The 13,793-nt window shown below is 36.2% G+C and overlaps 1 protein-coding gene across 4 annotated transcripts in view; it reads left to right on the top strand.

Moving 5' to 3' along the window:
• DDX4 (DEAD-box helicase 4) overlaps positions 1-12,790 on the top strand; it is a 65,686-nt gene extending 52,896 nt beyond the window's left edge. For all 4 annotated transcript variants that reach the window (XM_019641465.1, XM_019641467.1, XM_019641466.1 and 1 more), the window contains 7 exons: positions 4,355-4,484; positions 5,896-6,062; positions 7,350-7,495; positions 9,387-9,486; positions 10,861-11,131; positions 11,280-11,390; positions 12,085-12,790. In XM_019641465.1, coding sequence (XP_019497010.1) covers positions 4,355-4,484; positions 5,896-6,062; positions 7,350-7,495; positions 9,387-9,486; positions 10,861-11,131; positions 11,280-11,390; positions 12,085-12,171 — 1,012 coding nt within the window. In that variant the 3' untranslated portion in view covers positions 12,172-12,790. The remainder of the gene's footprint in view (positions 1-4,354; positions 4,485-5,895; positions 6,063-7,349; positions 7,496-9,386; positions 9,487-10,860; positions 11,132-11,279; positions 11,391-12,084) is intronic.
• Positions 12,791-13,793: the final 1,003 nt, after the last annotated feature.

A 13,793-nucleotide genomic window follows, 5' to 3' on the forward strand; every position in this document is an offset into this window, starting at 1 on the left:
TTGTTCAGCATCTTAGCTGTGGAGGGCAGTGTCACTGGCCCTCATATGTGGGATCCGAACCGGGGCCCTCTGGTGTCCCAAGCCAGTTCTTAACCATCATGCCACTCAGCCGGCCCTGGTAGCTTTTAATGAATGTTTAAAAAATGAACTAGGGTGTTACTAATAATTTTTTGTTCTTTTACACATAACTTCATAATATGGAAAACTGCTTATTTCATAATCATACCTAATTTTTAATGACTTTAAGATTGTTCATGTATATATATTTTATGTGTCTGTTTTTGGGCAATTAGGTTCCTAGTTTCTAATTTGGGGCTACTATAAATAAAACAAATGAATAGCTGCTATAAACTTTATGTTTTCTTAGATTTTTATAAATTTAATGCTAAAAAGTATGAACTTATTTTAAAGCTTGCATCAATGTATTGTACATTTCTACCAGCAGTAAATGAGTATGCCCATTTCACTATACACTTTGCCAATATTTGGTATTGTATTATTTATCTATTGCTGCTTAACAAATTATCCTAAAACCCAGTTGTTCCAAACAGATATTATCTCACAGTTTCTGGAGGTTAGGATTTCAAGAACATAGCTAGGTGCTTCTGACTTGGTTGTCTCTTATGAGGTTGCAGACAAAATGTCAACCAGGATTGCAGTCATCTAAGGCATGACCGGACCTCTCCAGAAGGATGCTTGATTGTCCTTTGGAAATAGCAAATGACTTCTCTTAGATAGAGTGATCAATGAGAAGGAGCAAAGAGGTGACTGCAGGGCTTTTCTGAAATAGTCTCAGTCACTTTGTCACATTCTGTTCATTACTAAGCAAGTCATTAAATCTCGTCCATACTCAGACTGGCTGTATAAATTGCTGGAACTAGTACAAAATGAAAATACAGGTTCTTTGTTCAAAACATGAAATTTTTTTTAAAATATTTTTATTGTGGAATTGGGGGATGGGAACAGTGCTGGGGAATTGGGGGAAGGGGAACAGACAAGTTGCTGTCTATTTGTTCTTCAGTCTAGTTGTGGAGGACGTTGCCCCACTGGCCCAAGTTGGCACCATCATTGTGCTCTTCCCAGGCGAGGCAGATCAGTCGCCGGCTTCTGGACGGCCGCTCATGCTGGCTGCTGGCTGCTCACGCTGGCTGCTGGCTACATACGGTAGCCCATGGCAACCCACTGCCACAGGGGCTGCAGCCTATGCGGCGACCCACGGCAGCCCAGCTCCAGGTTGAGCTGCTGTTCAGCATCTCAGCTCTGTAGGGCAGTGTCACTGGCCCTCACATGCGGGATCCGAACCGGGTCCTCTGGCGTCCCAAACCCGTTCCTAACCATCGCGCTACTTGGCCGGCCCCAAAACATGAATTTTAAGACAGTAAATAGCAGAGCATTAAACCAAGCTCAGGGATCTTTTAAGCTTGAAACCCTGTGTGACTACACAGATTGCACACCTATGAGGCCAGCTTTGCACACACTTAAGGAGGAAAGGAGTTAGGATCCATTTTTGAAGGAAGGAAGGAGTATTGGAGAATTTACATTTTAAAACCACCACAGTTATCCTCATTTTAAATATTTGATGGGCCGGCCAAGTGGCGCGATGGTTAAGAACTGGCTTGGGACGCCAGAGGGCCCCGGTTCGGATCCCACATATGAGGGCCAGTGACACTGCCCTCCACAGCTAAGATGCTGAACAACAGCTCAACCTGGAGCTGGGCTGCTATGAGTCGCCAGTGATGGTGTAGGCTGCAGCCCCTGTGGCAGTGGGTTGCCATGGGCTACCGTATGTAGCCAGCAGCCAGCGTGAGCAGCCAGCAGCCAGTGTGAGCGGCCAGCAGCCGCAGTGAGCAGCCGTCCAGAAGCCGGCGACTGATCTGCCTTGCCTGGGAAGAGCCCAATGATGGTGCCAACTTGGGCCAGTGAAGCAACATCCTCCACAACTAGATTGAAGAACAAAATGACAGCAACTTGTCTGTTCCTCTTCCCCCAATTCCCCAGTATTGTTCCCATCCCCCAAATTCCCCAATTAAAAAAAAAAATTTAAAAAAATTTTATTTGGTTATTAAGAAAGAGGTTGAATTACTTTTTGAATGCTTAATTTTCTTTCATGAAAAATCCACTTGTTATGTACCAGTTTATCTGTTGGGATCTTAATGTTTTTCTTTACATTGTTTTTAGAACTTTCTATGTAAAAGCTGTTAACCTTTTATTTTGTGTAAATCAATTTATTTAAAATGAGAGAAAATAAAATTATTAAAATCCTTGTAATGTCAAGCTTGATAGGTCTTTTGAGAAAAGTAGAAGTATATTGCTTATACCAGTGTTTGTTTACTGTTAACACCCATGTGCTATGCTTTTTATGATTTTTAAATCAAGCTAAAATATAGCAATATTTTTTCTTTTTAAAAAAATTATTATTTTTTCAGTTACAGTTGACATTCAATATTATATTAGCTTCAGATGTGCAGCATAGTGGTAGACATTTATATGATTTATGCAGTGATCCCCCTGACTAGTCGAGTACACCTTGTTGCTGCTATACAGAGTTTTTCCAACATTATTGACTGTATTCTCTGTGTTGTACTCTACATCCCCATGACTGTTTTATAACTACCAATTTGTATTTCTTAATCCCTTCACCTTTTTCACCCAGCTCTCCAAACCTCTTCCCCTCTGGCAACCATCAGTTCTCTGTCTCCATGAGTCTATTTCTGTTTTGTTTGTTCATTTATTTTGTTCTTTAGATTCCACATATAAGTGCAATTATATGGTGTTTGTCTTTTCTGTGTGACTTATTTCACTTAGAAAAATACCCTCTAGGTCCATCCGTGTTGTTGCAAATGATAAAAATTTTGTTTTTTTTTATGGCCGAGTAATATTCCATTGTATATATATATATACCACAACTTCTTTATCCAGTCGTCTGTTGATGGGCACTGGGTTGCTTCCATATCTTGACTATTGTAAATAGTGCTGCAAGGGTGCATGTATCTTTTCGAATTTGTGTTTTGGATTTCTTTGGATACATACACAGAAGTGGAATTGCTGGGCCATAAGTTAGTTCTGTTTTTAATTTTTTGAGGAACCTCCAAACTGTTTTTTAACAGTGGCTGCACAATTTGCAATCCCACTAACAGTGTATAAGGGTTCTCTTTTTTCTACATCCTCACCAACACTTGATAACAATATTTTAAAAAAAAACAGAAATGTGCTTAATAAATTCAGATAATATGTATGCACAAAATGATGGATGTTTGCTGCAACATTGTTGTGTCAAAAGATGGAAAGTAAATTATCAGTTGAGGACTGGTTAAATTGTGGTACATTTAGAATAATAATGTGAATAAATTATTAAGTAGTTATTAAATAGCTAGCATATGTTGAGTTATAAGTGTTTTATATATAATTCATTCAGTCTTCACAATAGTGGAAAACAAAGAATCCATTTAAAGCAGTGAGTTTAACAAAACAAAATTTTCCTATACTCTTGCTCCCCAGTTCTTCAGTTCTCCTCTTCACAGTTACGCTATTAACAGTTTCATATGAATTATTTTAGAAATAGCTGATGTACATGTATGCACTTTTATCCTCCTCTTGGCAAACGGTAGCACACTAAGCTGCTGTCGTCCTATTTTTTTAAATGGTGTATGTTGGAGGTAATGCTTAATGTGAAACTGCCCCTTTCTCTTTATGAATGCAGAGTATTCCTCTGTGTGGATGGACTATAAATTTAAGTCTTCTATTGTTAGACACGTAGATAGCTTTCAATCTTTTGCTATTAAAAACAATGTTGACAATGAATCTCATTGTACAGCCATCTTTGCCCATTATAGGGACATATCTGAAGGGTGAGTTCTATGTGTGAAATTATTGGGACAAACAAGTACCGTAAATCTTTAAATTTTAATAAATACTAAAATTTTGAAAGGGGTCGTATCAGTTTACCCTCTTGAGTGTCAGTTTCTGGCTAACATGGTATTATCACACTTAAGAAAAAATATTGTGTTAGTCTTCGTTTGTTTTCCATGTAAAGTAATGTTGAACTAAAGAAATGTTTAAAAGTCATTTGTATTTTTAATGAGCCATTTGTTCATGTTTTTGGTCTATTTCTGTGTGGGAGATGGTAGTATTTATCATGATTTTTGAAGAGCCCTTTATCAGATCGGTTACAAAATATTTTTTTTCCATGTCTTTTCATTTGTTTTTCACCTTTTTCCTGGGAAGAACTTAATTTTTTTTAAGATTGTTGAGTGTATTAGTTTTTTTCTTTATGGATTTTGTTTTACATCTTGTTAGAAACAAATGTCTAACTTTCAAGTAACTAGAAAATGACATTTATTTTTCTTGTCAATAGGACTTGTGTAAGAGCTGTTGTTATATATGGGGGAACCCAGTTGGGGCATTCCATTCGACAAATAGTACAAGGATGTAATGTATTGTGTGCTACACCTGGAAGACTGATGGATATCATAGGTAAAGAAAAGGTAGGCTCTAGAGGGATAACACATTTTTGGAATTGATTAATAATTTTTTTTGTATGGGAAAGGGAGAGAATGGTGTAAAGATAGATACATTTATTAGAGCATCATTTATATATTAGGCCCCCATTTTTTTAATGTGTTCTTATATGTAATTATTAAAATAACTTCAACAAAAGATAAATAGTATTTTCCATTTCATGCTTGGCAAAACAAACTCTGTGATTTTGCAATTTATTTTAAATCCCCTAGTTAGCTCTACTAAGTGATAAGGCTTGGGTTAGAATCTAGATCTGATTCCAGAATCCAGATCTGATTCCAGAATCCATATCCTGTACCCAACTACACTGGGAGAAAAATGCAATGAATGCTTTTAGCTAGCTTCATATATGTCTTGATGAAATCTTTCTCTTTTATTCCTGGAAGAAAGCTTTTGTGGCATCAGTAATTTTGTTTCCTGTTTAAAGGTGGGAGTGATATTAACCAGGATTGTTAATTTTCTAAGTTTTTAAAACGGGATTTTAAGGCTATGTACCTATTTTAGGTATTCATATACCACATTACTACATCTCTAAATCAATACATTAAGTTCACTTTCATGAAACTGATTTGCTTTTTATAGCTGTTCTCTAAAGGGGTTACTTACTCAAAACATGATCCTTCTGCATCAAGGCACTTTTCTTAGAATACTTAAGAGTGTCCAGAGAAATCCACCTTGATTTTTCACTAAACAGTATCCACAGTGGTACCAAAGTTGTTTCCTTTTTGCAGATATGTACTTTTTTTTTTTTTATAGCAAGACGTGTTCATTGCACAGGTAAGAGAAGTTGCCCAGTTGCTCCTTAGTGATTAGAAAATAGAGAATTTATTAAGTGTTTAAAGGAATTAGAAATAAATTTGCCATTTATAAGATGTTTGTATATGTCATCCTGTTAGGAAATTTTATTTCTTAACATTAAAGAGCCTGACTTTATCAGATAACACAATCAGATTTGTGCTGTCCAATGCAGTATTCACTAGCCGTATGTGGCTATTTTAACTCTAAAAATGGTCAAAAGTTACAAAATTCAGTTCTTCAGGCAACTTGCCACATTTCAAGTGCTCAATGGCTGCATGTGCCATATTAGACAATGGAGGTATAGAATGTTTAAGTAAGGTCTGTGGTGTAGTATTGATCTAGATTTTTGGATTCTTTTAGTTTTAACTTATAAAATATTTTACAACAGTAGAGAAAATTGAGAGCTGAAGTAAACAGTAATAGTATTACCTAAGCATAACAATTCTCATCATTTTATGCATTGATTTCCAATCTTCATTTTTAAGAATATGTTAATAGAACTGTGGAGAATATCTTAGTTTAATACATTTATTAACTAGTATGCATTCTCTGTTCTAACCTTTGAAAATATCCTTAAAGATTGGCCTCAGACAGGTCAAATATTTAATTTTGGATGAAGCTGATCGCATGCTGGATATGGGTTTTGGACCAGAAATGAAGAAGCTAATTTCCTGCCCAGGAATGCCATCAAAGGAACAGCGCCAAACCCTTATGTTTAGTGCAACTTTTCCAGAAGAAATTCAAAGGTTAACTTTTTTCCTCTTAAAAATAATTGTAATATACATAAGTACTTTTATGGAAGCAGAAACAAGATGAATATCCTTTTTTTTTTTTTTTTTTTTTTTGGCTGAGCCATCCTGCTACCTGTTGGCAGCTCAGCGGCAGCTCAACTCAGGCCGGGCATCGAACCGCTGTTGCTCAGAGCTCAAACTCTTGAGTGAGCTCTTAACCAGCTGAGCCAATCGGCCGGCCCGTGAATATCCTATTTTTGAGAGATTTGATTTTTTTAAAAATTAAAAAAAATTTTTTTTTTTTTAAAGATTTTATTGGGGAAGGAGAACAGCCAAGTTGTCCTTCAGTCTTAGTTGTGGAGGGCGCAGCTGTCTCAGCTCCAAGTTCAGTGGCCATCTGGCCGCCAGTTGGCAGCTCGCGGCCACTCAGCTCAAGGTGCCATGTTCAGTTTTAGTTGCAGGTAGGCGTAGCCCACCATCCCATGCAAGAGTCGAACTGGCAGCCTTGTTGTTAGGAGCATGTGCTCTCACCAGCTCAGCCATCCTGCCACCTGTTGGCAGCTCAGCTCAGGCGCAGCTTACTGGCCCATGTGGGAATCGAACTGGCGACCCTGTTGCTCAGAGCTCATGCTCTTAACCAACTGAGCCACTTGGCTGACCCCTGCATTTTTTTAAATTTAAGATTTTAACCTAAGTAGTTTAAAAAGTCAATATATTCCTAAGAGTTTTACCATATTTTTCATTGTCCCTTAGCTTTATTTCTGGCTTTGCATTAGCATCACATTTTATTAAAATGTGGATGTATGTGTGTTACAGCACAGCACCTAGGTAGGATTTAATAAGTGCTTATTTAGTGAAGTTATTTTTATAATCATGCCTTGTCTGCAAACCAAAATTATAGAGATTGGGAGAATTGGGCCTTTGGCAGAAAATTCACATACCAATTGTTGGCAAATATTTAGGTATCATACTACATACAGTGTGGTCTGGTGAATTCCGAGATTAGGAGGACACATCCCTGCTAGAATGGTGACTTCTTCATGCCTGCTGGTCTCCTGGCCACAGAGAGCCTGAAGTGCCCAGAGAGCAGTTTAGTTTATAATCCAGTGAGACTCTTACTGTTTTCTCTAGTAGATACTGATCTTTGAAAATAGTACTTGGTGATAAGTATTTACCTTATCATATTATAGCTGTTACAATCTGTCTAACTAATATTGAAGTAACATTTGCAGGAATTCAGTAAACAATATGAGTATTAATGGAAGAGGATATAAGTTAAGGAATAATCTTTTGTCTTTCAAGGATGGCTGGGGAGTTTTTAAAGTCGAATTATTTGTTTGTCGCTGTTGGACAAGTGGGTGGAGCATGTAGAGATGTTCAGCAGACCATTCTCCAAGTTGGTCAGTACTCAAAAAGAGAAAAACTTGTCGAAATTCTACAAAACATAGGTATCTTTCATTAATATAATTATTTTTGTTATAATTTTGATTTTTTTTTTACTCTAAGAATTGTTTGGCATGAGTTTTAGTAAGTTTGTTTTCATTGTTTCCTCTTTTTCTAAAGTTATTTTATAAAAGGTTTTATGATTCAATTTTTAGTGTAAGTTATATAGCAGTATAGTCCTTTCGCCTCCATAAAGGTTAAAAATACGAAGGATTTGAGACTTTGTTGAGCAGTATTTGGCTAAAAACTATTCCAGCAGATATCTATATCTATCTATCTATCTATCATCTATCTATCTATATATTTATTTATTTATGTAAACACACACACAGACACACACACACACACACACACACACACACACACACACACACACACACACACACACACACACACACACACACCCAGGGGTGCCAAAAAAAGTATACAGTGGACACTTTGGTCAGCGTTGCTCAAGCAGTAACAATGTAATCAGAAGTGTCTGGACGCTGATGGTACCCACTTGGAGCACCTCTTGTAATTGCGGAAGTCAAACGTGACTTGAGTATTCATCTTTTGTTATTGGTATATATTAAGTATTACAATTTTAATACAGTTTTCCTTTCTTAAAATGTGTATACATTTTTTTGGCACCCTCTCTGTGTATGTGTGTATGTATATGTGTGTGTGTATATACAAGAAAATGTATATATTTCTTTGTATTAGAAAATAGAAAGGCTTAGTTACATATCTTTATATGCAACTCTGTTTACTCCACCTAAAATGAATTCTTTGTTATAGTTCTAGTTCCCAGTTTTTGCTTCCTAAGTCTTCCTCTATTCATAGATTCAAAGAATTTTAGAGTTGGAAGGGACTTTAAAGATGTAATTCTGTTCCTTCACAATACTGATAAGAAATCTATCCTTCTACCCCCCCCCCCCACAAAAACCAGTTTCTGTAGAAAGTCATATATTTCTTTGATTGAGATAGCTTTTGTTTGTACCTGGAAAGAAATATTTCTAATATGGCCATTGTAATACCTTCTTGATACCTCACAGACTAAGTGTTCTTATGGGCTATACATGCCCCACCCCACCCCTGTCCATTTTAGTAATTCTGTTTCAGTTTGAATGTCAGTGTTGGGGGGTAAAGAGGTTTGAATTAAGAGATAAAGTTGGAACATGAAATATTCTAGGGTTTGTCAGCCCTGGGTTGGATGCCATTATTATAAATACCTTGGGCAATCAAGGCATAATGAGATATTGGATTATTTTGGGAAGTAAAGAGCAAAGGAATTTTTTTTAAGTGATTTTTTAAAAAAATAAATTTTATTGGGGAACAGTGTGTTCTCCCTGGATCCATCAGTTCCAAGTCAAGTCATTGTTTTCAATCTGGTGTGGAGGGCGCAGCTCACTGGCCCATGAGAGAATCGAACCTGCAAACCTGGTGTTATGAGCACTGCGCTGTAACCAACTGAGCCAACCGGCTGCCCCAAAGGCATTGTTTTATAGAGAGGGAAAAGAACGGCCTGAGACAAATTTGGAACTGCTAAGAGTTGGCAGGTAGATAACACAAGTCCCCATTTCCTGCTGTTGGCCTGGGAAGAGCAAAGGGCAAACTATTGGGTTGTCGGAAAAGTCATGATGCATTTTTTCAACGAAAAGCATAGAAAAAATATGTCATGACTTTTCCGACAACCGAATATTTTTTTTTAGCCCCTGAAGTAAGAAAACAGCCCTTGTCTCTTTATCTTTGATATTCATCCATTCAGGAAATATTTGAGTCTTTAACGCCAACCAGGCCTTGTCTAGGTACTGGGAATAAAGTGGTGGATGAGACAGTTCCTACTCATACCCCCTTTTTTCCTTTTCTTGATTTTTTCGTTTGAATGTTAATCATTGTTTCATTGTCTTGTAGTTGATGAAAGAACTATGGTCTTTGTTGAAACTAAGAAAAAAGCAGATTTTATTGCCACTTTTCTTTGTCAAGAAAAAATATCAACAACAAGTATTCATGGGTGAGTAGATTAATATGATTTCCTGGTAGGGAGGTGACTTCTAGTTGTCATTTGTTAAGAAACATCAGTATATATAACTAATGATACAATCCTAGGAATAGAATTCAGAATTCTCAGCTGAATCTAAACTGTTATTCTTCATCTTCATTTTAAGTTTTTATAAGTGCTAAATGGCAGGATGGGCAATTAAAGGCCTGTTTTAAGTGGTAACCTCTCAAAAGATGTCACTTAAAGTTCTCTGGTCATTAAATCTGAGTTTTTCCTTTGTTGAATAATCTTTTTGATGCCTTACGTTTTATTGGAGTGCTTAAAAATGTCATATTAACACAGCTTTATTGGTACTTTACCAGTAGATCTAAAATATTAATCAGTGAATATGTAGATTTTGAGATTACACTCTTTAAAAAAATAATCTGTATTTTTTATTTATTTACTTTTTTAGCTGAGCCCTCCTGCCACCTGTTGGCAGCTCAGCGGCAACTCAGCTCGGGCCAGGCATTGAACCACTGTTGCTCAGAACTTGGCTCTTGAGTGAGCTCTTAACCAACTGAGCCACTCAGCCGGCCCCCCAAAATCTGTATATTTTGAGAAAGCATTCTAATCAAGTAGTTGTATATTATTTTCAAATTCAGTAAAGATTAATAGATGAGATTTGACATTTGTCATACTTGAATTTATATTTGGCTGTTTGTATTATATCTCATCTGAAAATGGGGATAATTGTTCCAACCTCAAAGTATTGTGAGAATTAAATAAAAGGATGGCTTGGGATGGCTGAGGGACGCATTGGTTAGGAGTTGGCTTAGGATGCCAGCTCTGAGCAGCAGGTCCCTGGTTCGGATCCCACATTGAGGGCTAGTGACGCTGCACCCTCTACAGCTAAGATGGTGAACAACAGCTCCACCTGGAGCTCGGCTGCCGTGAGTCACTGGCGACGGTGTAGGCTGCAGTGGGACAGGCAAGCAGCCAGCATACGCTTTCATGAACTGCCTGGAGCAGCTGTCCAATGGCTGGCGAGTGACTGCCTCACCCGGGAAGAGCACAGTGATAACACTAACACGGGCCAGTGAAGCAACATCCTCCACAACTAGACTGAAGAACAAAAGGACAGCAACTTGTCTGTTCCCCTTCCCAGATTTCCCAACACTGTTCCCCTCCCCCAATTCCCCAATAATAAAATCTTTAAAAATAAAATAAAATGATGGCTTGAAAGAAATTAGTATAATACATGGTATGTAAGAAGTAGATAGACATTGATATTAAATGTTGGCATTTTTACTATAATTAAAAAGAAACTATATGTTGAATTTTAAAGGTTCTTTTTATAATTTTCTTAAGAGCTGTCATAAAATACATGCTTCCTTTTCTTTCAAGTGATCGGGAGCAGAGAGAGAGAGAGCAAGCTCTTGGAGATTTTCGCTGTGGAAAGTGCCCAGTTCTTGTTGCTACTTCAGTAGCTGCCAGAGGACTGGATATTGAAAATGTTCAACATGTTATCAATTTTGACCTTCCTTCCACCATTGATGAATATGTTCATCGAATTGGGCGTACTGGTCGTTGTGGGAATACTGGCAGAGCTATTTCCTTTTTTGACCCTGACTCAAATAGCCATTTAGCACAACATCTAGTGAAAGTACTGACGGACGTAAGTATTCAATTTTGAAAACAATGCAGAGTGTTCTTAACTTATCACTGAAAGTAGACATTTTATACATGTATATTCAGGAAAAGTAAATTGTTCCAATCTTTGAGACTTTATGCATATTGTATATGAAGTTAATTTTTTTTTTAAGGCTCAACAGGATGTTCCTGCATGGTTGGAAGAAATTGCCTTTAGCACATATATTCCTGGCTTCAGCGGTAGTACAAGAGGAAGTGTGTTTGCATCAGTTGATACTAGAAAGGTTAGTTGAGAAAAATTCAGAACTTGGCTTCTAGTTACTCCTTGTAAATGTGCCTAATATCGTGAAGTAACTATAACATTGAATATTTATCTAAACTATTATTTTTATACCTAGACGATTACTTTAATATTTCTCTAAAATTTTATGTACATATGTATTTTTGGTCTTAAAGATGAGGAATAAACTTTAAGATTTATACTCAAACAGCCTGCTTTCCCAAACTTTCTGGCATTTTAAATTCTAATTTGGATCTTTTGAACTTTCTATAGGAGTTACTTACTTTTGGAATTCTGACAACATTATTAACGAAGATAAAATACCAGAGATATGAGTTGTATGTTTTTTCTGATGTGTCTAGGTAACACCACCTTTATACAGAGACAACGAGCATACTAATCATTAAATATTTATATTTATTCATTGAAGTGTACGGCTTTAAGTTTTTCCACTTGCCAAAACTACAGGCTTAAAAAATTGTTTGTTAAAAAAATATTTTGTGCAATTTAGACCTCCCAGGTTAATATGTGCCTTTTTTCAAATAGACTAGGTTTAGAAAGAATGAAGTTCTTTATATATTTGGGGTAAACACGGTGGAAAGCTTGAGTCCCTGCTCTCAATCTGGGCAGTGTAACTTTAAAGCTGTCATCAAATTAAATCTTTCTTTCTTTTTTCTTCCTTTCTTTCTTTTTTAAAGAATTACCATGGCAAGAGCACTTTGAACACAGCAGGGTTTTCTTCTTCACAAACTCCCAATCCAGTAGATGATGAGTCATGGGATTAAAACTAAAACAGCCTTCAAGTTTGTGGTACAGTTTTGATGCAGAGAAGAAAACAGTTTTGAGTTTTGGTTTTTCAACAGAAGTGTGAAACCCCGACACTTGTGCATCTTCTGTCTTTCTGTTCTTACTCCCAGCATTAAAAAAGAAAAAATCCTTACTGACTAGTTTTATGTGAAATGCTAAAGTTACAACATTGCAGTTACTGATACAAATGATGTTAACTGGAAAGATTAAAGCATTCTAAATTTAGTCTTGTTTATTTCTACTGTTTTCTTCAGGGGCTTTAGACATGTTTCATGTCTAAATGCTAAATCTTAGTATAGTGTTTATTGATCCTGTAACACGCAATAAGATATATGATACACTTTCGGATAAAAATTATTGGTTCTCATTTTTACTTAAAAGGAGGCTTTAAAGCAATAGTGTGTCACTGAAATATTAGAACATAATTTTCATGAAGCAAACAGTAAAAGACATAAGCCTCTTAAGGTGATTTTGACTTTAGATGATCGGATATGTGATAAGTATGGTTAAATGTTTGCAATGTGAGCTCTGTACTCAATGACATAACAAATGTTTGTTTTTAAAATATATCGACTTTCCTTGAAAATAAAGGATGAAACACTTTCCCCTTTTAATTTTTCTTTGTTACATATCATACTTCTCAACTCCTATATTTTGAAATTTAGTTTTATGGAGTCTTACGAAACCAATGAAGTGAACAAGTCTTATATAAATATTAATCTGTGAAACATTAATAATACACAGATGTAATGATGAAAATCATTCTTTGAACTCAAAAGTATATCAACAAACAACAATGTTGTTTACACTTGCCATAATTAATTTTTTGATATTTTAAGATTGAGGGAAAGAACCCTTTTTTTTCATTTACCAATATGTATTTTAAACTTACTGTGTCTATAATGTAAGAAATTCTTAATAAATCATTAAATGAACCAAAACATTAAGACATAAAACAAGTGAAGTATAAATATTAGGGTGACAAAAATGATCAGTTTTGAGAGTATGATATTGTTCACTTAAAAAAATCCAAAGTAACATGTCCTCAACATATATCTTGTTATAGGAATTTGGTTTATAAATGAGGCATCACTTGTGAAAAGAGAAGTATTCAACAGATATTGTTAGGATAACTAGATGCCTACTACATACCATATTCAAAATCAATTCCATATGTGTTATAAAAAATTTAAACTACAAAAAATAGAGTTAAATATTAAACCTTTGAATTGGGATGAGAGTTAACTGTAAGCTCAAAGGATAGAAATCATGACGGAAACAACATATTTGATCACAAAAGGATTATTTACTTATATAAAAAGTAAACAGCAGGCAAGGAAAAATATTACTGTGACTACAGTGGATTATCAACATGTAATTCTTTTTTTTAAAGATTTTATTGGGGAATTGGGGGAGGGGAACAGACAGGTAGACAAATTGCTGTTTTTGTTCTACAGTCTAGTTGTGAAGGACGTCGCTTCACTGCCCCATGTTGGTATTATTGTGCTCTTCCTGGGTGAGGCAATCAGTTGCCAGCCTCTGGATGGCCACTCACAGCGGCTCCTGGAAGCTCACACCAGCTGCCAGCCACTCACGCTGG

The sequence above is a fragment of the Hipposideros armiger genome, unplaced genomic scaffold (genome assembly GCF_001890085.2).
Source record: "Hipposideros armiger isolate ML-2016 unplaced genomic scaffold, ASM189008v1 scaffold_60, whole genome shotgun sequence".
NCBI lineage: Eukaryota > Metazoa > Chordata > Mammalia > Chiroptera > Hipposideridae > Hipposideros > Hipposideros armiger.